This window comes from Mesoplodon densirostris, chromosome 19 (assembly GCF_025265405.1).
Source record: "Mesoplodon densirostris isolate mMesDen1 chromosome 19, mMesDen1 primary haplotype, whole genome shotgun sequence".
Classification (NCBI taxonomy): Eukaryota; Metazoa; Chordata; class Mammalia; order Artiodactyla; family Ziphiidae; genus Mesoplodon; species Mesoplodon densirostris.
The window spans coordinates 46,220,818-46,248,307 of NC_082679.1; the positions used below are offsets into that span (position 1 = coordinate 46,220,818).

The window sequence follows — 27,490 nt, forward strand, 5'->3', positions numbered from 1 at the left end:
CAGCAAAGCAGCACAACTGACATTCTCTAAACCACAGAGCCTGCGATCACGACCGTCACCCAGCTCTGTGTGAACCCAAAGAGGAGAGAGCCATGTGTCAGATGTGGCTGGGCCTCGGGGAAAAGGGAAGATGTAGACAGGGCAGGTAGAAAGCCGTTCCCCGGGAAGGGAAGGAAGCTGTGATTTGAGCCCAGCCATGGGACCTGGGTGTCAGCCCTGGGACCAGCCCCAGGCAGTGCTGCAGTGGAAGATGCCCAGGGATGCATGGGATGCAAGGTGAGGACCAGGGACGGCTCCCCAGAGGAGGACATTTGGGCTCAACCCTGGATGACAAGTTCACGAGACAGAGAAAGAAGAAAGACCTATGGGGCTGTCCTGGGCCACTTCTCCTCCCTCGCTACCTGCCCTCCTTCATGTTCCAGCCTCACAGTTTGAGCACCAGCCATGTGAAGGGACCGTCTGTAAGCTGCTCCAGCCCCACCTTCTCCCGCACTCCAGGCCAGGTCTCCGGCAGCTGCTGGCCATGGCCACAGAGATGTTTCATAGCAACTCCAACCTGACACAGCTCACACAGACCTTTTGGTACCACTATCCGTCTTCCGAATCTCAGCAAAGCCCTGCCCCCGCCAACTGCTCAGGCCGAAGACTCGAGAGCCAGCCTAGATTCCTCTCCATCCCTCACCCCCTACATTCCATTCACAGCAAGTCCTGTTAACTCCACCTCGAAAACACATCCCATGGCCACGCACCTCTACACCTGGTCTGGGCCACCATCAACTCTCGCCTGGATGACAGTGACCTCCCCTGCTGGTCTCCCCTCTCCCAGCCCGTCTCCTCACCTCAGCCAGGGATCTCTTCAAATCAGATCACATCACCTTCCCTCGTGCTTAGGAAAAAGCTCTCTCTAGGCTGCCCTGTACAACCCAACTGCATTAGTTTCCTCCAGCTGCTGTAACAAACCACCCCAAAGGTGGTTGGCTTGAAACAACACAAAGTTATTTATTTATTATAGTTCTGGAGGTCTGAAGTCCAAAATGGGTTTCGGTGGGTGAGAATCAGGACTGTTTCCTTCTGGAGCCTCTAGGGGAGAATCTATTTCCGTGCCTTTTTTGACTTCCAGAGGCCGCCCCCATTCCTTGGCCTGGGGCCCCGCAGCACTCCAACCTCTGTTTCCATCATCACATCTCCTTTTTCCTGATTCTGACCCTCCTGCCTTCATCTTTTAAGGACCCTGTGATTGTACTGGGTCTATCCACAAAGTCCAGGATAATCTCCCTATTTCAAGATCCTTAACTTAAATTAATCCTATCTGCTAAAAGTCCTTTGCCATGGAAGGTAATATTCACAGGTTCCAGGGATGAAGATGTGGACATCTTTGGGGGGCTATCATTCAGCCTACCACCCCGACCTGGTCACCTCTTCTGGAGCCCCCATTGTTCATCTGACCCAAGGGCCTTCTTTTGGTTCTTCAAACAAACGAACCATTTTTCTACCTCAGGGACTTTGCACGTGCTGATCCTTCTGTCTGGAATTCCCTCCCTTCCCCTGCCATTCTTAGGGCTGACACTCCGATGTTGGCATGAGTATCATCTCTCTGAAAGGCCTCCCTTGGCCTTGAAGTCTCAGCCAGCTGCCCCCTCGCCCTCTGCTGTGTCCCCCAGTGTAATTCCCTGAGAGCCTCTGATCAGCAGCTGATGCTTTTCCTCATGTACTTATTTTCCTGGAATTCCCACGACAGCGTGCACTCCCCGAGGACAGGTCCTGTCTGTCCCGCTCACTGCTGCACCCCAAAGCCTAGCACACAGTAGATGCTCAATACGCATCCGCTCAGGGCACGGCCTCATATCTTGTCCTGCCCAGGGGCCTGAGAACTTCTCTCTCCCCATTTCTCAGTTTCACTTCTATTTGTTTTACTTTTTCATTTTTTGAGTCACTTCTCACTTGAGGGAGGAAGAAGGGAGCAAGACATGCAGTTCCTTTCGAGGCAAAGAAGGAAATGACCCACCGGGCCTGAGCCCAGCGAGGCTGGCCAGGGGCCACAGCTGCTGCCTCCCCTGAGTCAGGACCAGCTTCCTGGCAGAACTCTCTGCTCCCTGAGCCTTTGTTCACTGCCTTCCTCCTGCTCAGAGCAGCTGCCCTTTTCACAGCCCACCTCAAAGGGCACCAGGTCTCCTCCGGTCTGACCACCTCATTGAGGACTGAGGGAACTGGGACCGGAAGCCTTCCCAGGCACATGGCACCTGCGTTCCGGGCCCTGCTGGAATGCTCTGTCCCAGCAAACCCTGCGAGCCCACTTCTGCCTGGGCCAGCAGCAGGGGGCCACAGGGATGCTGGATGCTAAGCTCAGCAGGCCCAGAGGCCAGTCTGCGCACACACCCTGGGCCCTCACTGAGGACAGCCTGGCGCCAGTGTCTCAGAGGAAATGTTACTAGAGTTTAGAAACCTCCTGTGCTGTGCAGAATCCAGCTTCTCCCTGCAGCCAGGGCTGGGGACAGCCAGGGAGATGGCCTCCCATCCAGCACCCAGTGGGTCCTTGCCTCTCTCCAGGCAGGAGCCCTGATTCTCATTCCCACTCCCACCCACCAGCCTTCTTCCTCTGAACCATCCCAGGAGCCACAGGTCAGTGACACAGGGACCAGCAAGGGTAGACTGAGGGGGTCAAGGGCTGAGAGGGCGCAGCGACAGCCGAGGTCCCAGCCTCTACCCACCCTGGGGCAGTGAGACAAGCCCTCTTCCTTCTGGAATTCAGGATGAAGCCGGGCCCTGATCTCTGGGTGACCCCAGATCCCCATCCAGGTTGATCCCACGTCCCAAGGGCTGCCTTCATGGGGGCAATCACATGGGGTCTTGCGCTTAAAAGGACCCCATGTTGGGTTTCATGTTCTTCTCTCTCTGTCCTGAAATTCTTAGTAACTTTTGAGAAAAGGACCCCATGTTTCCATTCTATACTACGCCCCACAAACTACGAAGCTGGTCCTGCGAGCCCGGCCTCTCTACCCACCACCCCATCCCACCCCTGTTCTCGTGACAGCTCCTAAGCTAATCACCAACTGTGAGCTCTGCGTCTGGTGAGGGCCTGGCCCTCTAGGTCACGACATTTGGGTTTCTTAAGAGCCTTCTAAAGACAACATCAAAGCAACACTGCCACAGGGGCTCTCGGACTAGCCGGGGGGCATGTTTGTTCAGAGGAGTCTTTAAATACCACCACACAGCAGCTGCTAGGTCAAGAGAGGGCAGTAGGAGGAAGCATGAACTTTGGGGCCAGGCCGACTTGGTTTGAGTTTGACTCTGAGGCTTCCCGTCTGGGTGATCTCAGAAACTTTACTAAACCTCTCTCTTCCTCCGCTCATCTATAAAGTGAGGGCTAAAATTATACCCACCTTGAGGCTTACTGGGAGGATTAAGGGCGATAACACATATAAAGTGCTTGGAAGAGTGTCAGGCATTCAATCGTTATTGATATTTATTTTTTGGTACTTATTATACTTATTGATGACACTTATTGATAAATGTCAGCTGTTGAGGTCAGGCACCTGGGCTTTATTCTCAGCCCCACCATTTACTCCACCGTGAACTTAACTTCTCTGTGCCTCAGTTTCCCCGTTTGTCAAATCCAAGCTGGGTGTCCACCGCACAAGGCTTTGGGAGCTACCATCCACGTCAGCATTGCTCCCTCCTCCAGGAAACCTTCCCTACAGCTCTCCTCTAGCCTCCCCTGTCGCCCATGCTTGCTTGCCCAATAGCACATGTGACCCTTAAGTAGGAATTGTTTCTGTGTCTGGCTTCCCCTCCCAGACTAGGAGCTCCGTGGGGGCAGGAAGAGGGTGTGGTTCTGCTAGTCTGAGCAGAGAGTGAAGGATGAAGGGTTAAACAGTTCCGTGCTCCCTGGGAGATGCTCGCACCCCACATTCCCTGATGGTCTCTCTCCTCGTCCCTCAGAGCCGTCCCTCCCGGGAAGATGCAGATGTTCGTGATGCTGCTGGCTGCAGGGGGCACCTGCCTGGGCCTGCTGGCAGCAGCTGCAGCGGCCGTCAACCCTGGCCGACCCAACACCCCCAGCTCGCTGCCCATTCACCGGCGCCAGAAGAGAGACTGGATCTGGAACCAGATGCACATCGATGAAGAGAAAAACGGCTCACTGCCCCACTATGTGGGCAAGGTAAGGCTCAGGCCCCAGAGTGGGAGAGGCGCGCCGTGGCGGTGGTGACGATAAAGACAGAGATAGGTGCTGTGGCGGTTGCAGGGATGGGGATGATCGTTGCGAGGGTGATGGTAATAGTGGGAGAGGTGGTGGAGGTGGTCGATGTCATGGTGGTGGTGACTATGGTGATAGCCAAGGAGAAGGTGGTGGTGGTAACAGCAGTGGTGGTGGTGATGGGGGAGGGGCAGGCGGTGGTGGGGTGATGATGATGATGATCGTGGAGGTGGTGGTGGTGGAAGTAATGGTGGGCACAATGGTTCATCTTTCTCCCAGACTTTGGTCTACGGAGTGAGTATCACTGGCAGGAGGGCCACCCCGTGCACAAGCTAAGGAGGGCAGCCTAGTGTGGGGGCTCCGGGCTCAGGGCAGGACCAGCCAAGGCTGCCACTAACTTTGCGCATCTGAGAGGTCTGGAAGACCTGAGCAGACTTCTACAGAATTGTGCTGGTGACAAAGCTCATCATCCAGGCCACAGTTTGCCATCTCTAGTGGAGGCCTTTGAACCTCCTCAAAAAGCCCTGTCTCTCAGGGTGTTTTGTCCTAGCATCTAGGGTGTTATGAGCTCCAGATTCTAGGACACCCATAACAAGGCACTTGACCCAAGCCTGCCCTCCAGGGCGGTGCCTACGACTCTAAACCCTCATTTCATCCCATTTAAAACGTGTCCATCCTCAGTCACCTTCCTAGAGCTTGGAGCTAATCTGAGGGACTAATGAACTATCTTCCTGTGTCAAAAGGTCGCTGAGGTCAAAACCATCCACTCTAATTGAAAGGAATGGCTCTAGTGGTGGAATTTCACACACAACGACAGGGAGATGGATTAGGTATTTCAAGAGTTTTCAGTAAGGAGAGAAATTCCTTTCCACTGCTTTAAAATCTCACCACGTCAGTTTCTTGGAAGCTAAGCAGGGTCAGCTAAAGAAAGATCAGTGTGCTGGTGAGAGGAATTATGGTCCCAAGTACAAGGCTGGGCTCTGGGACATGGTCAGGGGGCAAAGACAGACATGGTCCACACCCTCATGGAGGTTGTGGTCTAAAACAGGGGCTGGCCACATGTACATCAGTGAAGTTAGCACACTCCCTCACACCATACACAAAAACAAACTCAAAATGGTTTAAAGACTTAAATATAGGACATGATACCATAAAACTCCTAGAAGAGAACATAGGCAAAACATTCTCTGACATTAATCACAGCAATGTTTTCTTAGGTCAGTCTCCCAAGGCAAAAGAAATAAAAGCAAAAAGAAACAAACGGGACCTAATCAAACTTATAAGCTTTTGCACAGCAAAGGAAACCATAAACCAAATAAAAAGACAACCTATAGACTGGGAGAAAATATCTGCAAATGATGCGACTGACAAGGGCTTAATTTCCAAAATATATAAACAGCTCATACAGCTCAGTATCAAAAAAACAAACAACCCAATCAAAAATGGGCAGAAGACCTAAACAGACATTTCTCCAAAGAAGCCATACAGATGGCTAACAAGCACATGAAAAGATGCTCCACATCGTTAATTATTAGAGAAATGCAAATCAAAACCACAATGAGGTACCACCTCACAGCAGTCAGAATGACTGTCATCAAAAAGTCTACCAATAATAAATGCTGGAGAGGGAGTGGAAAAAAGGGAACCCTTCTACACTGTTGGTGGGGATGTAAATTTGTGCAGCCACTATGGAAAACAGTATGGAGGTTCCTTAAAAAACTAAAAATAGAGTTACAATATGAGCCAGCTATCCCACTCCTGGGCATATATCCAGAAAATATGAAAATTCTAATTCAAAAAGGTACATGAACCCCAATGTTCACAGCAGCACTATTTACAATAGCCAAGACGTGGAAGCAACCTAAGTGTCCATCAACAGATGGATGCATAAAGAAGATGTGGTACCTATAAATAATGGAATATTACTCAGCCATAAAAAAGAATGAAATCTTGCCATTTAGAGCAACATGGATGGACATAGAGGTTATCATACTAAGTGAAGTAAGTCAGACAGAGAAAGACAAATATCATATGATACCTCTTATATGTCAAATCTAAAAACATGATACAAATGAACTTATTTACAAAACAGAAACAGACTCACAGACATAGAAAACAAACTTATGATTATCAAAGGGGAAAGTGGGGGAGGGATAAATTAGGAGTTTGGGATTAATGTATACATACTACTATATATAAAACAGATCATCAACAAGGACCTACTGCATAGCACAGGGATCTATAATCCATAGGTTGTAATAACCTATAATGGAAAAGATGTATACACACACACACATATATCACTTTGCTGTACACAAGAAACTAACACAATACTGTAAATCAACTATACTTCAATTAAATAAATAAATACATAAATAGGGGCTGGTAGAACTGCCCCACCATGTGGTTTTGTAAATAAAGTTTCATTGGAACAGAGCCATGCCGTGCACTTAACAAATGGTCATGGTTGCTTTCATGCTACAATGGCAGATTTGAGTAATTGTCCCAAAGACCATATGACCCACAAAGTCGAAAATTTTTACTATCTGGCCCTTTAAAGAAATAGTTTGCCCACCCTGGTCTAGAAGGGCAGCATGTATCAGACAAAGAACCCCACACATGCTGGAGATGGGGGAGCCCTATGGTCATAGAGAAACAGGCCAGAAAGGACCCCTAGATGGGGAAGGGTCAAGTCTGGCCTCAGCACCAGAAATGTCATGGCAGCTGGCGGTGGAGCCAGCTGGGGAATCTACACTCACAGCCCTGCCCACGGCCCTCTCCACTGCTCACTGTGCCCAGGCCTCCTCTGGCCACCAAGAATGGCTGGGAAATTCGGATCCTTCAGTCTGGCCACTCAGAGGGGAAGGCGCTTGCCCAGGGTCACACAGTGAAACCAGGATAGAGCCCTAGGAAAGCACAGGGTTCCTGACTCCCAACACCGATGTGAACTCTGTGCCCTAGAGGAAAATGCCATCAGCCTATCTACTCCTTCCCAAGGGGATGAGTGTGCCGTGAATCAACCTCCAAAGAGAATGGCTGCCCCCCAACGAATATCCATGGGCTGAGTCAGGGACAGTCGGCAGCAAGCAGGGCCACCGTCATGCCGCCCAGCCCGGACACGGCAGACTTTGGACGGCTCACCCGAAGTCCTCTGCGCAGCAGGAAGAGTGTCAGGCCTGCTGTCACCTGCCAACAGTGTGCACTTGGCACCTGGCGTGGGGACAGAGGGTCCCATGCAGTCCCCACCCTAGGAAGAAGCAATGGTGTCTGGGAGAGGCAAGGACAGGGCTCCAAGGATCACCTTCTGGCTCCAAAGACGTCATCGGAGGGAAGGAAGTCCCTGTTTACCAAGATCAGAGCCAGGAGCCTTTGTTTACAGAGCTGTTTGCTGGACAATGGGAGCTGAGTGGCCTTCTGAATCCACAAACATGGGTCAGCATAGCTTTTGGCATTAAGATGTTATATCCAAATATAGGGATAATTTTTAAAAGGGGAGGCCCCCCCAAACCTATAACCTCAGTCTGTCTAGTCGTGAGGAAAACATCAGACAAATTCCAATAGGCGGCATCCTACAAAACACCCAACCAGCACTCCTCAAAACTCTCAGGGTCATCAAAAACAAGCAGAGTCAGGCTTCCCTGGTGGCGCAGTGGTTGGGAATTCGCCTGCCAATGCAGGGGATGCGGGTTCATGCCCCAGTCTGGGAAGATCCCACATGCTGCTGAGCCTGCGCATCTGAAGCCTGTGCTGTGCAACAAGAGAGGCCACGATAGTGAGAGGCCCGTGCATCGCGATGAAGAGTAGCCCCCACTTGCCACAACTAGAGAAAACCCTCGCACAGAAACAAAGACCCAACACAGCAAAAATAAATAAATTAATAAACTCCTACCCCCAACATCTTCTTAAAAAAGTATATATATGTATATTTGTATATATATACATATATATATAACTGAATCACTTTGCTGTACACTTGAAACTAACACAACATTGTAAATAAAGTAAATTTAAAAAAAAAAAAAAAAAAACATGGAGAATCTGAGAAACTGTCCCAGCCAAGAGTAACTTAAAGAAACATGACAACTAGATGTAATGTGGTATCCTGGGTGGTATCCTCAAACAGAAAAAGGACATTAGGTAAAAACTAAGGAAATCTGCACAAAATATGAACTTTAGTTAATAATAATATATTAATATTGGTGCATTAATTACAACAAATGTACCACACTAATGTAAGATGTTAATAACAGGGCAATTGGGCACAGGATGTATGGGAACTCTCTGTACTATCACCTCAAGTTTTCTATAAATCTAGAACTGTTCTAAAATATAAAGTCTATTTAAGAAAAGTTGGAGGGAAGGAAAACAGAAACTCATATCCAAATGAAGTCTTTTTAACACTATTTATTTGATGATATTGAGAAATTTTTATCAAAGCTGTTTAGGTGTGAGTCAGATGCAATCTCAGGCAGAATTCCAGTAACAGATCAAAGCTGACTCACGCCCCCTTGCTAGCCCTGCCCACATGGATCCTAATGCACCCTCCGGAACCAGGTTTGGAATGACCATCCTATCCTAACCCTGAGTAACTCATACAGGGCCCCAGACTGTCCCTCCTTCTTGACCCCCACTGTCCTCCCGCCCAAGTCACAGGTTCCAGAGCTGGCGCATCACTTCTTGCCTCCTGCCCATCTGTTCATCATATGTCCCGGCCACTGGGCTTCGGGACCTCCCCACGAACCATCTGCCCCTGCACACCCGCAGCCCTGCTCCAGGATGCTTCTTCACTACCTCCAGCTACAGCCCCACCTCTCTCCTCCCCGCCCACCAAGGGGGAGGAGCCTCACTCCCTGTCCCCACTTCCTCACCTCCCAGACTCTTCTCTAAAGCCCTGTCATCTGGCTGCTCAATCCACCACCCCCTAACGCTGCTCTCACCAAGGGCTCTGATGACTGCACCGCTGCTAAGCCTAGGGAGCTTTCCAGACCTCGTGGGATTTGACCACACCCATCTTGATGCTCCCTCTTCTGTCTTGAGACCCCACTCTCTCTCGGGTTCTCCTCCAGCCTTTCTGATGCAACACCTTCACTCAAGGCTCTTGTTCCAACTGACCCTTAAATGCCGCCCTTCCTCAAAATCTCAGCCTCTGCTGCTTCAAACCAGGCCCTGAGAGAAAGAATGGGGTCTGGACTATCTTTACGCTCCCAGGCTGGCACCTTGTAGGCATCTGATTTTTTTCTTTTACTGAATTGAACTCTATTTTTTGAACATCCTAACCACCTATGGGAGGACCATTCGACATGTATGAAGTATGATTAGCTTATGTTCCTAATAGCCTCTGTTTCCAAGATTCCATAAATGAAATGTTCAGCAATTCTAAACTTCTAATATCCTTTAATGTAGGCATCTAGTGTGAATAACAGCTAGCATTTATTGAGAGCCTGTGCAAATTGCTTTACACACATTATTTTCCAAGTCTTATTCCTAAGGATACTAATAGTATGTGTAACAAAGAAAAAGGATTCAGTGGTCTAACAAGTACAGGAAATCCTGAGTTAAACAAAGCTCAGTGGAGTTCTTTTCTGCAGGACTATATGGTGTAAATCTCCAAAAAGAGAACATTTTATGTACCATTCCAAAACTAAATGACTGAGACTAGTGATGTGCTGATAAATAGCTGACAACTGGCTTTTGAGGGGAAAAGATCCTGTTTGTAGCATTTGCCAATTTCCTTGGTGTAAATACTTTCACCATGTCTGTTGCAAGCTACCAACTTGATGCCCCTGAAGGCAGAGATGGGAACAGATGCGCGTTAACACAGCATTATCCAGTATTTCCATCATTCAATACGATCAACATAAAAACTCAAGCACAGGGGTGGGATACGGAGGGAGGGAGGGAGACGCAAGAGGGAGGAGATATGGGGATATATGTTTATGTATAGCTGATTCACTTTGTTATAAAGCAGAAACTAACACATCACTGTAAAGCAATTATACTCCAATAAAGATGTAAAAAATAAAAAAGTTTTTTAAAAAACTCAAGAGAACATAGTAAAATGTAGTAAAATTACAGTATTAGGAAGCAATAGATTTATAGTACGTTACCTTTGTTTTTAATATGATTCATTTAATTGTAAGTTTCTATAATTGATTTTTTAAATAATGCCATACCCTGGCACACTCACACGGGCACACACTCACACGCACACAGCCACCACTGCTATTTCCAGTTCACGGCACCTCTCCTTTCCTAGATTAAATCAAGCGTGAACCGCAAGAACACCAAGTACCAGCTCAAAGGAGAGTCTGCCGGCAAGGTCTTCCAGGTTGATGAGAGCACAGGGGACGTGTATGCCTTTGAGAGGCTGGACAGGGAGAAGATCTCTGAGTACCACCTCATCGCCCTCGTGGTGGACAAGGACACTGAGAAGAACCTGGAGTCTCCTTCCAGCTTCACCATCAAAGTTCACGATATCAATGACAACTGGCCTGTGTTCACGCACCGGGTGTTCAATGCCTCCGTGCCCGAGATGTCAGGGATAGGTACGTACCCGGTCTGTCTGTCTCCCTCTCCCCTCACTCATCCCTGGCATGGAGGCACCTCTCCCATCGGCAGCTTCACTGCCTGGGGCAGGATTCAGTGAGTTCCGGGCAGCTATGGGGATGCCCATATTGCCACTTTATATGACTCGAAAGGAACTCTGGTCCCTACAGACTAAGCTCTGACCTGGCCCCAGACGGAGTCCTGACCGTCACACACACACACGTCCTGTTACTCTTTGGAGCTAACGCCACCCACTGCTCTGACTCTTAGGGCTGGCATGCCAAGAGCGTAGCCTTTGCACATGAAGGAGGCCAACTCTTCCACCAAGACAAGGAGTCACCTTTAGGGTCCATACAGGAGCGGAGGCGGCCGGGAGAGGGACACACCTCATCCCAAGGTGTGTCAGCAGCCTGAACCCCAGGCCTCCAGAGGAGACTATTCCTTCCTCAATTCTACCCCCAGCCTCCAGGGGATGCCAGAAAAGGGCTCCCTTCCCCAGCCCTTAGTCCAGGCTCTCTTGCCAGGACTCAGGACCAGACCTTCCTGTTAAGTATGGGGAGCCTGGAGTTCAAGGGGACAGAGATGTGAACCCAGCCCTTTGGGGGCCCTTCCTATTCTCTTGTTCTCATGCTTCCAGAAAGAAGCAGCAGCCCTTACTGTTTCTCCCCATGACCTCAGCCACTCACCTCTTCCCTCATTTCCCCCATAAATGAAAACCACCTGTTCTCTTTGCCGTCATGTTTGACGGAGCTGGGCCTCCACCACTGCCAGCACTTTGCCCCCAGGCAGGCTCCTCAGAAAACTAAGCAGTCTTTTCTCCCTCAGGACCTGGGGGAGGGGGGTTCAGGGAACAGCCTGAGCCCCACCTGCCCTCATCTGGGAATGGGGTGAGGGGCTGGCCATCACAAAGCAGCAACCCTGGATTCTCTCCCCACAGGGACCTCGGTCATCCAGGTGACAGCGATGGATGCAGATGACCCCACTGTGGCAGACCACGCCTCTGTCATGTACCAACTCCTGAAGGGAGAAGAACATTTCAGCATCCGTGGTTCTGGTCTGTGTGACTAACCCCCCTGGGCGGCACTGGCTTGGAGGGGGTGGAGGTGCAGGCACGAGGGAAGCCCAGTCTGTCAGGTGTCACTGACCACTGACCTACACCACCCTTTGGAGGCAGTCGGTACCCTACGTCAAGACAAGGTGGCTAGTGAGGGCAGAAGGAGGCAGACAGGTGCCCAAGACGTGAACTCAAGTCCAGGGGACAAAGTCAGGACCCAAGCATTGACACGAGAGGTGGAAGAGAATGCTGGTTAGCAGCTCTAGCTATGGAATCAAACGGATCTGGTTTCCGAGCCCAGTTCTGCTCCTCACTGCTTCTGAGGACCTTGGGCAAGTCAACTGACCTCTGTGAGCGCTAGGGCCCTAATCTCAAAAATGGGGAAGCTTATATCACCTTGTATGGTAGCTGTGAAGTCTGAATTAGGTAACGTATAATGAGCACGTGGCCCATCGTCATTATCCACTCCACGTGACCCGGAAAACGGTAAGGACTGAGGCTTGGGAGCAAGACAGAAGTCCAGATGGTCAGGCCTGAGGCAAGCCCTCTTTCAGAGTGATGGCAAATACACAGCACAACCTATGCTGCACCAAGGCAGCCATCACTAACCCGTCACAGCACTCTTCCCACTCTGAGCCTAGACATGGCCTCAGGTTCTTGCTCAACCCAGTGCTCCAGGTGTCTGGGACCAATATTGGACCAAAGCATTTGGCCTAGCAGTGCGGGGCATGGAGGTGGAAGGTGGTTCACCCCTGGCTCTCAGTCCTGGCTGCACAGTGAAATCACCTGGGGAGCTCTGAAGCCAGGTGCCCTATGGGTAGCAGCCGGGCATCACTATTTTTTAAAAGCTCCCCAAGTAACACGGCTCCTGATGTGACACTTTTTGCAGGACTAATTGTCACAGCGAACAAAAACCTGGACCGAGAGAAGCAGGCCAAGTACGAGATCGTGGTGGAAGCACGAGATGCCCAGGGCCTCCGGGGGGAATCAGGCACGGCCACCGTGCTGATCTCTCTGCAAGATGTCAATGACAACTTCCCCATCTTCACACAGTGTGAGCCCCTCCCCTAGGGCCCTGGGCAGGGCGAGGGTTGGGATACTCCAGACTCGGTGACCTGGGAGCTCTCAGAGAGGATCCTGGCACCCGTCTACCTCTCCCTCCGAGCCAGGGCGGGCCTACGTCAGGGATGTCTTTCTGGTGCTCCCCATCTCTGAACACGTTCCCAAGGCTGTCCAACTGCCCAGCAGGAAGTCACACTCCCTGCTGTGTGCCACCGTGTGCCCAGAGTCCCACTTCCAGATAGGACCACTTTCACCCAGATCCCATGAGCTCAGGAAAACCCAGACCCCAGCTAGAAAATCCCCATGAGCTGGGGAGCAGGGGTTCAGCAAAGTTCCAGAGCCAGAGCCAGGGCTGGGCTCTGACCCACCCACAGACTGATTCTCCTCTGAGAAAAATGTCTGACAAGAGCTTTTTTTTTTTTTTTTTTTTTTTTTTGCGGTACACGAGCCTCTCACTGTTGTGGCCTCTCCCGTCGCGGAGCACAGGCTCCAGACGCGCAGGCTCAGCGGCCATGGCTCACGGGCCCAGCCGCTCCACGGCATGTGGGATCTTCCCGGACCGGGGCACAAACCCGTGTCCCCTGCATTGGCAGGCGGACTCTCAACCACTGCACCACCAGGGAAGCCCTGACAAGAGCTTTTGACACACCCTGGGTGGGCTGGGGAGGAAAGTCAGATGACTCATCACTTGCAACTCCAATGCTGACGGCTCATGCAGAGGTTCAGCCACCCCAAGGACAGGCGGGTTTTCCTGAAATGGCCTCGTTGTGTACGGCGAAGGCAGAGATTCTCTCAATTGTCAATTAATAGGTCCCCTAGCAAGGTGCCTGACATACAGCAGATGCTTAATAACTACTTGTCAGGTGGATGGAAGGACAGATGGAGCAGAACCTCTTTGCCTTGGGACCCAAAACTCCAGAGGAATTACTACGACTACTATTTTATTGTGCCCGTTTCCTGTAACAAAATGTATTGGGATAGTATGGGGGACAATCGCCTCATCTATCTCATTAACCCAGTGCCCTTTGGGGCGCCTCTTTGCATCAGCCAGGTACGTATTTTCTGTGCCCGAAGACATCCGCGTGGGCAGCCCCCTGGGCTCTCTGTTTGTGGAGGACCCAGATGAGCCCCAGAACCGGAAGACAAAGTACAGCATCGTGCAGGGCGAGTACAGGGACACCTTCACCATCGAGCCTGACCCCACCCGCAACGAGGGCATCATCAAGCCCATGAAGGTTCGCAGACCTGTGGCAGTGACATCAGATGTGGGGTTGGGAGCTCCCGGCTTCCTCAGGACTCAGCCAGGGGCTGCTCCCAGATCAGAGGCCACCCAAGGTGCACGTTCTGGGTCAGTTTGGAGCTGGCCGTGTGCTCGTGGACACTGTGACCCTGGCGCTGGGAAGGGAAGCCAGGACGGAAGGGTCAGTGCCTTAGGCTGGGCTACCCCGGAAGCAGACCTTGAGGCAAGGATTTGGGCGTAAATAGTTTACTTGGGGAGTGATCTCAGGAAGTCCCAGGAGCAGCAAGATGTGAACAGGAGGAGAGCTAATACAGGCTCCGCAATGAGCAGGTGAACACCATGGGCGAGTGGGGTGCAGTCCCGCTGGGGACATCGGGGGGACAGTGTGGAATATGCCTCAGAGTCACAGCAGCTGTGGGCTGACTGAGGCTTCTGGGGGGCTCACCCCCTGGCACTTTCTTCCTCTTTTTTTTTTTAAAGATTTATTTATTTATTTCATTTATTTTTGGCCACATCAGGTCTTAGTTGCAGCATGCAGGATCTTTTGTTGCAGCATGCAGACTCTTCATTGTGGCCCGCGGGCTTCTCTCTAGTTGTGGTGTGTGGGTTTTCTCTTCTCTAGCTGTGGCGTGCAGGCTCCAGGGCACGTGGGCTCTGTAGTTGTGGCGGGAGGGTTCCTAAGCGCGTGGGCTCTGTAGTTTGCGGCACACAGGCTCTCTAGTTGAAGCATGGGAGATCAGTAGTTGTGGCACGTGGGCTTAGTTGCCCCGTGGCATGTGGGATCTTAGTTCCCTGACCAGGGATCGAACCTGCATCCCCTGCATTGGAAGGCGGATTCTTAACCACTGGACCACCGTCCCCTCCCTGGCACTTTCTGATCTGCCCTGGGCAAGGGCCAGGAAAGCCCTGGAAGATTACAAGTGCTTGTAGCTGAAAGCCATCAGCATGTAAGGAAATAGTGAATGCAGTGGGGAGGGGGTGGCCATTGGCAGTGGCTGCTGCTGAGAAAGCAGTTGGACTGGCTGAATCTAGAAGAGGAGGGAAGGTCTGCCAGGGGCACAAACTTCTTCAGAATGGCCATGCAGAGGACTGGGAGGCCAAGGCCAGTGATGACCTGCCTCAAAGGGGACACTCCAGAACCCCTCTGCCTGAGCCAGGCCATTCCTCCAGCAGACCTCTCCCGAGTCCTTCTCTGGTCCAGCCCTGTGTTGGGGACTAGATATACCCAGGGGAGTCAGACGGCCTCCACGGTACCAAAGCTCTCGGCCAGTAGGGAGGACAGACACACAGACATAAAGGGTACCCAGGCAGGGAGCAATTACCTGTGTTGGGAGGGGCAGGAATGGATTCTGAGAGGACATCTGATTACCTTCAGATTGGCTTCCTGAGGGGTGAATAGGAGTATGCCAAGCAGGCAAGGGCAGGAGAAGAGACTTGAGCAAAGGCACAAAGAAAAGGAATGTCTTTAAGGAGCTGTGGATAGAACCACTAGCCTGTGATCCCCTTGATAGCAAGACTGTGGCTGATCCACTGGTTGTCCTCAATACTTGGAATTGAGCCATGGTCAGGATACACGGGAGACAGCTGAGGACAGCCAGGCCACAGGCCCCTCATCTGTAAAAAGGGGGTCATCCCAGTATGACCTTGCAGGGTTGCTGTGAAGATCACAACCATGTGCTTGGCTCAGAGCAAGTGCTCACCATAGTTTTTCCTTCCGCAGCCCCTGGACTATGAACACATCCGGCAATACAGCTTCACCATCGAGGCCACGGACCCCACCATCGACCTCCGCTACCTGAGCAGCACCTCCACCAAGAACATCGCCCGTGTCATCATCAACGTCACAGACGTGGATGAGCCCCCCAACTTCCAGCAGCCCTTTTACCACTTCCAACTGCGGGAGAACCAGAAGAAACCTCTGATCGGCTCAGTGCTGGCCGTGGACCCCGATGCCGCTAAGCGGAGCATCAGGTAAGGGGGGTGGGAAGGCGTGAGGATGGTGATGATCACAACACCACCCAGGCACTGAGGTTCTTAGGCCTGCTGGTCTGAGCCCAGGACTCAGAGGGGCAAACTGGCTTCTCCCAGGAGGTACATGGGACACGCACAGAGGCAGGACAAGAAGCCCAAGCTCTTCCACTAACCCACGTGGCCAGGTGGAATCTTGTTCTGCCCAGGCACACACCTAGCATGGTCCTGGCCATCAGAGCTTCCCGTTGTCTGCTCTACCTTGAAGGGGAGGCATGGGCTCCCACAGGTCCCATCTGGGGAGATGTGACAGTCAAGAGAGCAACCAACTTGACATCCATGAAACCCCTTCGCTAAACATGATTTATTACATTTGTCTTCCCAAAACCACAAAAGGAAAAAGTGTTACTTCACACAATGAAACAACACAAGGATCTATAAAGAAAACATCAGTAACCCTGATTTCCAGACAACTCATGTTCATGGTGTGCGGTGGACCTATCATGCCTTTCTTCGTGACCACACAAACATCTACATACATTTATGGTGGATTTGTCCTTTGTTTGGGGGATTTGATTGTTTTACAATTTTTTTGGATCATACTATACCCATTTCATCACTACTTGTTCTTCTGTCTGAACGAGACTCCTCTCCTCTACCCTCTGTGACAAAGATGTAGTTCCAACTCACACTTTCAGGAGCCACACAACATATGAGTGTGCAGTTCCATCAATCCCATTTTTTTCTGAAGGGGTAGCCAACTGTGCTAGCACCATTAATCAAATAAGTCATCGTGGGCTTCCCTGGTGGCGCAGTGGTTGACAGTTCGCCTGCCGATGCAGGGGACACGGGTTCGGGCCCCGGTCCAGGAAGGTCCCACATGCTGTGGAGCGGCTGGGCCCGTGAGCCATGGCCGCTGAGCCTGCGCGTCCGGAGCCTGTGCTCCGCAAGGGGAGAGGCCACAACAGTGAGAGGCTCGCCTACCGCAAAAATAATAATAATAATAATAAGTCATCGTTTTCTACCTTTGTTACACACTAAGTTCCTGTATATCCCTGAATCTATTTCTGAATCCTTTGTTCTGTGGCAAAGCCATTCTGGTTTATTGTAGCAGCTTGATACTAAAACTTGGTATGCATAAGGCAAGTCCCTCCCTCAAGTGTTTTTTCACTTTATATATCTTTAATGCATTCTCAAACATTCATTCTTTCATGTGAACCATAAAATTTTTCAGTTTTTAAAAAAGCATCAGAATTCTAATGAGAATTGTGTTTATATATCAATTTGGAGAGAGTTAATGTTTCTCTGTTATCAGGTCTTCCTGTTAAAGACAAATGTGTACCTCCATTTTGATCACATCTCATAAGTTTTAGGACGACTCTTTTCATGGCCATTCTATTCTAAATGGTCTGTAATGATAATTTTTATTTCTCCATTGATCCAATGGTTTATTTAACAGACTTCTTTTTTCATTTACAATTGGTAGGGCATTTTTTGGCTTTGCTTTAACTTGTTCTGTGATGCAATGCAATGGTCTTTGTGTGTCTTTTTGTCCATTTTTTTCTGGAATATCTAAGCTTTTGCTTTATGTATTTTAATTTTTCCATTCAGTTAACAAAGGTTTATAACTATTTTACCTTCATTATGACTTGTCACTTTCACCCTTATGACGTTACCTAGTTTGTTCGGCTTAAACAGTTTGTCCTCAATTCCACGTTGCCTGATGTAAAGTTTGTCAGTCCTGTTTTCATGTTACTCATGTTTGCCTGAAATAAATTTTCCGACCTTTACTTTTAATTTTTTCTAGGTCATTGGCAGTAAGTTGTCTCTTGAAACTGGAATGTAATTGGCTTTGCTTTTTTTTTTTCCATCTTTATTGGAGTATAATTGCTTTACAATGTTGTGTTAGTTTCTGCTGTACAACAAAGTGAATCAGCTATATGTATACATATATCCTTATATCCCCTCCCTCTTGAGCCTCCCTCCCACCCCGCCTATCCCACGCCTCTAGGTCATCACAAAGCAGCGAGCTGATCTCCCTGTGCTATGCGGCTGCTTCCCACTAGCCATCCATTTTACATTTGGTAGTGTATATATGTCCATGCCACTCTCTCTTCATCCCAGCTTCCCCTTCCCCCGCCATGTCCTCATGGCTTTGCTTTTTAATCTAAACTGAGATGCTTTCTGTTTAACCTATTTACATTTTTCATTGTAAATGATATGTTTGATCTTACTTCTTTTATCTTGTTTTACATTTGCTGTTTCTCAAACTTAATTACTTTTTTCTCTTCCCCCATCTTTGTTGTAGAGTCTATTTTTTCATGTTATTTTCTCATAGATACTTGGATGGAGTATATGCATTTTTACTTCTACCAGTGAGATTTACTTCTATCTGTAAAATTTTAAATGTTTTCCTGGACCAATATTTTCTAGTTAAAAATCTCTGTCTCTCTCTCTGTCTCTCTGTCTCTCTGTCTCTCTGTCTCTCTCTCTCTCTCTCACACACACACACACACACACACACACACACACACACACACCATTGCCTTCCTATATATGATAAAGATATCAATAGTTTAATTTTAATTCCACCCAAACCAGATTTTTTTTACTTTATTTTAAGACACTTGTTAGATGAGTGAGTTTTCAAAAAAAATTTTTTTCAGGACCCATCTTGTGGATGATATACTTCCTGAATCCTTGCATATTTACAAATCAAAAATATTATCAATGTGTTCTAGCATTTAACTTTGTGAGAATGTCTGGGGTGGGTCTGATCTCTCTTTCTTTATAAGGACGTACCTTTTCTGTCTGGACTCTTCTTGGTTTCCTTATATAGCTCTGAAATTCAAAAGTGTCATCAGGATATAGCTAAATATTGATCTCTTTTTAAAATTATGCCTGATATCAGTGACCTCTTCTATAAACTTGGGCCTTTCTTCAGATCAGGAAGTTTTCTTGTATTATATCTTTTGTTATTTCTTCTGTTCTCTTTGTTCTGGAATTTTCCTCAGTATTAGAAATATATATATTTGGAATGTTATATATTTTTTCATCTCTCTTTTCTTCTCTTCATGCCTTTTTCCTTAAGAACTTTTCCAATTTTTACTTCACAAATTTAACTTTCTTTCAATCACTTCATACCTCTTCCAGCCCCTTTTTTTATTTCTTCCTGGCTCCTGCCCAACTATCTTTTCATTAATCACAAAATCTGATCCAAGCTGTGGTATAGTTGACTATAGTGCCACCTGCCTCAACGCTGAAAGTGCTATTGATGGAGTCTCAAGTACCACCCTCAGTCCAGTGATGGCAACACTGCCAACATCAAAGGGATTATCTCACGACTCTGACTCCCTCTGGGTGGTCAAGTGCAATGAGCAGTGAGAGGAGGATGGGGGGTGGATGCAAGGGACAGATCCTGAAGGGTCTCATCTGTCCTGCTGGGGAGTTTGGACTCAGCAAAGAACAACGGAAAACCTTGAAACTCTCTCCCGTGGGCAGATACTCCATCCGCAGGACAAGTGACAAGGGCCAGTTCTTTGGAATAACCAAGCAGGGGAATATTTACAATGAGAAGGAGCTGGACAGAGAAGTCTACCCCTGGTGTAACCTGACAGTGGAGGCCAAAGAGCTGGATTCTAGTGGTGAGTGGCCCCATTTGCCAGGGGACCTGGGCTCCTCTCCTTTTGTCATCCTTTTTAAATCGGCAAAATCTATCATTTTGGGTCTCCAGAGGTACTATAAGCACCTGCTGATGCACCACTTGGTTGGGATGCTATAACGCCTCCATCCCCAAGTGTGGATGGACCAGCTGCATCCACGTCATCTGAGACTTTGTTAGACGAGCAAAACATCAGGCCCCAACCCCAGACTGATTCAGAATCTCATGCACACTACAGTTTAAGAAGCACTGTTCCAAAACAGGCTGCCAGATGTCCCTGTGATGAGGATCACCTGAGGCACCTCTTAACCACAGAGCTTCTCAGATGCCTCCCTGGAGGTTTTGGTCCAGTGAGTCAGAAATGGGGCCAAGGAATGTGTACTGAATGAGTGCCGTGTGATTCTTATTATAGTGGACGTTTGGAAAAGGCTGCTTTGGAGGGTGTTTATGTGCCAGTTCGTGGGCTGAATTCAAAATCTGAAGCAGTTTCCAACTCCAAGATTGTTAGATTCTCCAGAAATTAGGGTAACTGCTGCCAAAGGGAAAGGCAAGTATCGGAGTTCTACACTCTTAGCCTCTATGAGAAAATCACAACTGTCCTCTGGGAGAAGGATCAATATTCCCACCTTACACAGAGACCACCAGGGCCCAGAAAGGGGGTGACTTGGCCAGGGCCCCACCGGTGCTACCCTAAGGGGGCCCTGCTTTCTGCTGGCAGCACGTCCCCCACATGGCAGCCAGGTCAGCTTCAATGGACTCCCGCGTACTGTCCAGATCAGTCTTTGCCCCTTTCTTCCCCATCTAATCTCACTCATACAATTTTTAAATCTTATAGTAATAGTTTGCTGTCCATTTTAAAATATGGAAAATGCAAAAAAGGAGAAGAAATTTATACCCTCATATTCCCACCGTACACAGATAATTACTGTTAGCACCGTAGTGTATTTCCTCTGGTCTTTTTACTATATGTATTTTTATACAAGTGAGATCATAATACTTGTATAAATATCATATCCTGCATTTTTACTGAACCTTATTCCAGAATCATTTTCTCATGGTACTAAAATATCTTTTTTAAAAAGACTGTAATTTTTAAAATGTAATTTACCTGGGCATTGCAAACAGCCACATAGTCCATTCTTTTAAACTGACGTAATTTATTAATGCAATCTCACTTAGATCGTTTACCTTTTCAATTATTTTATAATTAATTTATTTAAATTAGTTTGATTGCTCAATTAAATTGCTGAATTGATTTAATAATTACTCAATTGATTTAATTAAAACCTTAAAAAATACACTTCTGTTGTTTACCTTTTCGATTCTTACAAATAATTCTTTAGCAAATATCCTTGTGCTTGAAGCTTTACCCCCCTTCCTCTTCCACTCCCTTCGACCAGAACGCCATCCCTGGCCTCCCTTCCAGATGTCTATAAGCCCCTCCTCCTGCAAAGAGAGCACCCCTCCAGGACTCCCATCCATATACATTCTAATCCCAGGGCTGGCACCTGCTGAGCCCACTGTAGTGATGAGTCCTTTCCCCTGCAGGGACCCCCACGGGCAAAGAATCCATTGTGCAGGTCCACATCGAAGTTATGGATGAGAACGACAATGCCCCAGAGTTTGCCAAGCCCTACGAGCCCAAAGTGTGTGAGAACGCTGCCCAGGGCAAGGTGAGTCTAGCTCAGGTGGGAGGGCAAGGCAGCGTCCGCCTGGGGCAGGCCGTGGGGCAGCACCTTCCAGCCACGGTCAGCTGGCATTTCACTAAGTTTACTGTAACTTGTACAACAGCCTTAAGGAAAGGTGACATTATCCCTACAGAGGGTGAAACTGAGGCTCAGAGAGAATGTGTAGTGAGTAGATTGGCGGGGAGGTGGTGGTAGAAAGAGTGGCTCTGTGGAGACCACTTAGGTTAGTGTTACAGGTGAGAGGCCGCCACGGTCAGGTCTAAACCCAAAGTCCCTCCCCATCACTGAAACCCCGGCCAACCCAACACCGCTAATGACCGGCCCCCATCTTCCACCCTCTAGCTGGTCGTGCAAATCTCGGCAATTGACAAGGATATAACGCCACGAGATGTGAAGTTCAAGTTTTCCCTGAGCACTGAGGACAGCAACTTCACCCTCACGGATAATCACGGTGCGCCTCAAGGCAGTCAGCCTGGCTCTTGGGGGGGCTTGGGGATGGGGTTGAGTCTTGAAGAGCCAGGGTCAAGGACCAAGCCAGTGAACTGGGGGCAGCCCCTCAGTGGGGCTTTCAAGTTACAGGAGGTTTTGTACAATTCCCACCACATACCTAACTGGTCTGTGCAATGGTCAGAGCCACCCTGGCACACTGCTGAGTCCACATGGCCTGCCCTTCCCCATAAGATGCTCAGGTTACTGAGGAGCACAGAACAGATACGCGGTGTAGACAGCTTGGTTCACAAACTAGCCAGACTCCCTCCTGCGCTCAGCACAACTGCACATTGCTCTCTGACATGGAACTCTGAGGTTGCTTCCAAAGAGGCAAAACTGGACATTTGAAACCCCAAATGCCAAGGATACAGTGTTTTAATTTGGCTACAATGACTACTTACCACCAGGTGTCCTCGGGACAGGATCTGGTCCACCAATCACAGCCTAGAGGGCCCTGTGATGTCAGTAGCGGCCAATCAGAGTTTCTCATGAGTGTGTGCTTCCGAGAGTGTCGATGCTGAGTTGACTGAAGTCCAGCCCAAAGCAGACAGGCTTCCATGGCTTCTGCTCCTTCCTCAGAAAAACACAAAAAATCCCCCTTGGGTCTAAATAGAACAATCCTTCACCCAGAATGGGGTGGAATCCCTGCCCGTCCCTAACTGGCAACGCTGTGGTTGGTGAGGTTCCCTGTATAGAAACAGCCATTGCCACCCTTGAGGAAGGCCAGGGAGTGGGGTCCCTGAGAGTGAGGGGCAGACCCAGGGGATCAGCCACAGGCTCGACCTTAAGGAGCCTCCTACGGGATGGGGATGGTGGCTATGATGCGTGGACAGTCAGTGACAGACCATTCAACATTACGCTGTCTTTAGTAGTAAATAATATGGAAAAAATACCTGTCACCCCATCCCCAGTGCCCACCTCAATCCTGCCTCAGAGGAGGTCTGCAGTGGAGAAGAAAGCTTAAGCGCCAACCCAAAGACACCCCATATGTGACCAGGAGACTAGCTTATTGATCTCAGATTCACTTAGAACATGAATGTCCTGCTACAATATTAAATGAGTATAGTGAGAAATCTCTAATTTCCCTCATACAGTGTCAGTGGCCATATTGTTATCATTTTCAATTATAATAGACGTGGCTACTTAATAATGAAATGTAATTGGCTTCCATGTGAAATCTAAAAGATGGCCTTTGCTTTTGGCTTCCTGAGTGTGCCAACCCCGCACGGCTAGGTAAACCCTGGAACAGGGAGTCCCTGGACCCTCTAACCATCATCATCTCCTAGGAGCCAACAAAGGGCAGATTATCCAGCCACTGAATCAGAAATGCGGGAGAGGGGAGGGGGGAAAAGGAAGGAGGAGTGGAGGGGGGTGGTTCTGAAAAACCAGCATGTTTAAAAATCTCCCTGGGCAATTCTGTACATGGATTTGATTGGAGCTGAGAGGGAGAGCCAATATTTGGGCCAAAGCACATTCTCAATTCCAGCCTGACCAGGGAATCCTCAATTACATATGCAATCATTCCCTCAGTGCCCCAGGGAACTGTGCATTGTTTTTACTTTCTAATGGATTTTCAGGGATAGCAAAAACAGCCTTAGAAGTTAGCCCGACGCTAAAAGACTTTTTAAGACTTTATTTCCCCGATTGCTCATCAAAGCTTGAAACAATGTGTTAATTAGTTGACAGTCACCTTTTATTGAAGTAGAGTTAGGGGTCAGGCATATCATTGGCCCACAGAAACAGAAAGCAAGGGTTTTACATTCTGGCCAAGTCCTTCTTAGAGGCTAGGTCGAAGCAGCTGCCCAAAACATCCCCTCTCTGGAGGAACAGACCTGCGCTCAAATGGCTAAAACCTGAGGCAGGGGGTGCAAAGGGCAGAGACACAGCCCAGGCAGCACGTGGGCTGGTGCAGTTACCAAGGGCTTCCTGGAGGTGGCAGGCCACACCGTCAGTGTGGATGAGAGGATGGGCACTCCAGGCAGCAGAGCCTGACTCCGAGGCCTTGGTGTTTCCAGATAACACAGCCAACATCACAGTCAAGTACGGGTATTTTGACCGAGAGCGCGCCAAGGTCCACCACCTGCCCGTGCTCATCTCGGACAACGGGAGGCCAAGCCTCACAGGCACCAGCATGCTGGATGTGACCGTGTGCAAGTGCAACGAACGCGGCGAGTTCACCTTGTGTGAGGAGGTGGCCGCCCAGGTGGGCGTCAGCATCCAGGCGCTGGTAGCTATCTTCCTCTGCATCCTTACCATCACAGGTCAGTGCCCAGGAGGATGGGAGGGGACATTGAGGGGGCTGCACAGGAGAAGGAAGAGGCCAGGGATCCAGGCCCAGCCCTGCCTCCAGGCCCTAGAGCAGGCCTGTGCTAGGTGTAAGCTTCACCTCCTTGGATGCCTAACTGTGGGGATGGCGGGGGGAGGGGGGGAGAAGGGGGGACTCAAGGCGCTTTCCCCAGTTTAAAATACTTTATATATAACATTCACTCATTCAACTGACATATTTTGAGCACTTATTGTGTGCCAGGCACTGTTCTAGGTATTTATTTATATAAAACCTCTTCTGAGGGAATTCCCTGGCAGTCCAATGGTTAGGACTCTTCGCTCTCACTGCAAAGGGGCGGGGTTCAATCCCTGGTCAGGGAACTAAGATCCCACAAGTTGCACCTGTTTTGAAAAAAGACGATCCAGTTCTTCTTTTGGAGAGAAATGGAAAGTTTAAAATTTCTAGTTTAGATTGCCAGTGGTTTTCTTTCTATTTTTAGGATTTCTCCAGCCTTGATATCTCTTTTCTTCTTGTTTGGGCCTCAGAAATTTTAGGAGCATTTTAGGCCTTGCCTTAGTTTGGGTTCCCCAGGAAGCAGACCTTGGGACCAGGATTGGGGTGCACATGGTTTATTTGAGAGGCACTCCCAAGAAGCCCCAGAAGGAAGAGGGGGAGTGAGACTGGAAAGGTAGGCAGCCAATCAAGGGCGAGTTGTCACACCATCTGCCACCATGGGACACTGGAGCTTCTTCTCACTGGAGACTGGGTGGCGGCACTCACAGCCCATGTTTTTCCAACGATGCCCACCAGCTGATGGTGGGGCTCGTCCCAGAGGTGTAAGTTCTGCGTTTCACTTGGGGCAGGGGCTAGCCCTCCAGAGGAAGCCCTTGGGTGGTTAGAGGTCACCCTGTGCACTACAATGACAGGACCGGGGGACACAGTGAGGGACCCTCATTATCTGCTCCAGGCCTTTCCTGCCAGTGGCTTCCCTGAGAGGCCCCCTAGCAGTGCCCCCACTTCTGGGGCTTCCGTGGCAAAGAGTCCAGACCCAGATTTTCCTCTCAATAAAAATTAATAATAATGATGTATTGGCATCACCACCACACACAGAATTGCACTTAACCTCACAGCCACCTTATCCAGTATAAACAGAGCAGAGGGGTCATCACTTCCATCTTACAGGCAAGGAAACAGAGGCTCAGAGAGGGCATCCCGGCTTTTCTTATGGATGGAACAGTTCGTTAAGTAACTGGAGGCTAGAAGGACGGAGTCTAGGGATGCTCTGAGCCTACTTCTAGGAGCTCCCTGCCCCACATGGTCCATCCCTCCTAGGGGCTGGCGACCGTCATGCAGTCACACACCTCAGAGCTTTGAGCAGGGCCAACATCACACTGCTGCCTGATCATGGGACTCTGGGCATGTCACTCAGCTTCTGTGAGCTCGGTTTGCTCATGTAAAATGGGATATTAATACCTACTTTGAGTAAAAGAACATGAAAATGGGCCAATACCATGCCAGCATGTATGCAGTAGGTGCTCAAGAGTAGCTGCTGCTACTGCAACGGGTGCCATGTCTACCAGCACCACCATGACCCATCATCATCATCATCATCACGGCTCAGAATCTTTGCACTGCAAATTCCAACTCCACCCCTTTCCCCATTTCTGCCCCAATCTCTGGCCTCCTGGCCTTTGGACAAGACACAGAAGGATTTGCCACAGTGGTTAAGAGGAGGGAGGAATTGAGGATGCGGGGAGATGGGGAGGAGGGTGGCAGGACAGAATGAACTTGAGGGAGGCCCGCTCTGTTGCTCTCCCCCCACCCCTCCTGTGGCCAGGACACCAACAGGATGGATCCTGGGTGGGGGTGGGGTGGAGATGACTCTGGAGTGGGAGTGAGGGTGGACCCACCAGGTGTCTAGACCAAACCAAAACTTCTGTGTTGGCCCAGCTGTCACTGGGAGCTGGGCTGGCCCAGGGATTCCCAGGGAGGAGGGGAGGGTGCAGGTAAACCTCAAGGCGGGGGTGGGGGTGGGTTGGGGGGAGTCCCCCCGGTCTGCTGGGCCATGGCTGACCAGCTCTGGCTCGCTCGTTCGCAGTGATCACCCTCCTCATCATCCTGCGGCGACGGCTCCGGAAGCAGGCCCGCGCCCACGGCAAGAGCGTGCCGGAGATCCACGAGCAGCTGGTCACCTATGACGAGGAGGGCGGCGGCGAGATGGACACCACCAGCTACGACGTGTCGGTGCTCAACTCGGTGCGCCACGGTGGGACCAAGCCCCCACGGCCGGCGCTGGACACGCGGCCGTCCCTCTACGCACAGGTGCAGAAGCCGCCGCGGCACGCGCCCGGGGCGCACGGGCCCGGGGAGATGGCCGCGATGATCGAGGTGAAGAAGGACGAGGCGGACCACGACGGCGGCGGCCCACCCTACGACACGCTGCACATCTACGGCTACGAGGGTGCCGAGTCCATCGCCGAGTCCCTCAGCTCCCTGGGCACCGATTCATCTGACTCGGACATCGACTATGACTTTCTCAATGACTGGGGGCCCAGGTTTAAGATGCTGGCCGAGCTGTACGGCTCGGACCCCCGGGAGGAGCTGTTGTATTAGGGACCGCGGGCCTCTGGGCCTGGGTAGCTCAGGCTAGTCGGACACGGGCACTGAGCCCTCCAATCGTAGCACTCATGTCCCAGCCTAACAGCCCTTCCTCCTGGGTCCCAGAGACCTCACCACCTTGGATGGCAAAATCCAAGTCCCTGAAATGTCCAGGAATGTATTTCAGTGATGGTTACTCCCAACACACTGGAAAACACCAGGCTGGTGTACTGTCTGGGCTGAGACATCCACATAACCCTGTCACCTGCGACTACGGGTCCAACTCAAAGACTTTCTCTGGCTTCTCAAAGCAGATTATGCTCAACTGCCAGGGGGAGGTCTTCCCCTGAGGTCCCTGAACCCCTGGGGTGGGGGATCCTGGTGCCTGTCACCTGGAGGCAAGGGGCTGGATGGCATGACTGTGGGACAAGACTCTCCGTAGCCCAGTCCCACAGGAGACTGGGACCGCCCACCAGGCCTGCCCTGCTTTAGCTTCCTCACACCCTCCCAAGACCCCCAGCATTCTGCAGCCTCTCCCCAGGCCTGTCAAAAGGGAGGAAGGGCCTCTTGACATCTCCCAACCTTGGGTCTTGAGGTGACCTTGATGGCCTGCCATGCCTGTAACTATGCTGTACTGTGTACTGAAAATTCATCCAAGGTCAGGGAAATGGCTTGTTGAACTTTAAAGCAACTGTGAATTCATCCTGGAGGGACAGTGGAGAC

General features: G+C 50.0%; 1 protein-coding gene across 1 annotated transcript; it reads left to right on the forward strand.

Moving 5' to 3' along the window:
* CDH5 (cadherin 5) lies at positions 1–26,782 on the forward strand. The gene is made up of 12 exons (XM_060084483.1): positions 1–20; positions 3,916–4,159; positions 10,452–10,740; positions 11,679–11,795; positions 12,685–12,849; positions 13,905–14,092; positions 15,818–16,068; positions 19,567–19,709; positions 21,275–21,399; positions 21,757–21,865; positions 23,919–24,164; positions 26,268–26,782. Exons 2-12 carry the CDS (start codon positions 3,959–3,961, stop codon positions 26,780–26,782), a joined length of 2,349 nt encoding a protein of 782 aa, XP_059940466.1. The 5' UTR covers positions 1–20; positions 3,916–3,958.
* The last annotated feature ends 708 nt before the right edge of the window (positions 26,783–27,490 follow it).

What these genes read in the sequence shown, in the direction of transcription:
- CDH5 (XM_060084483.1), top strand. Translation starts at nt 3,959, where the DNA reads ATGCAGATGTTCGTGATGCTGCTGGCTGCAGGGGGCACCTGCCTGGGC. An exon ending in TTTCAGCATCCGTGGTTCTG is followed by an intron (nt 11,796 to 12,684) that starts GTCTGTGTGACT and finishes CACTTTTTGCAG; the next exon opens with GACTAATTGTCACAGCGAAC. An exon ending in CAAAGAGCTGGATTCTAGTG is followed by an intron (nt 19,710 to 21,274) that starts GTGAGTGGCCCC and finishes TTTCCCCTGCAG; the next exon opens with GGACCCCCACGGGCAAAGAA.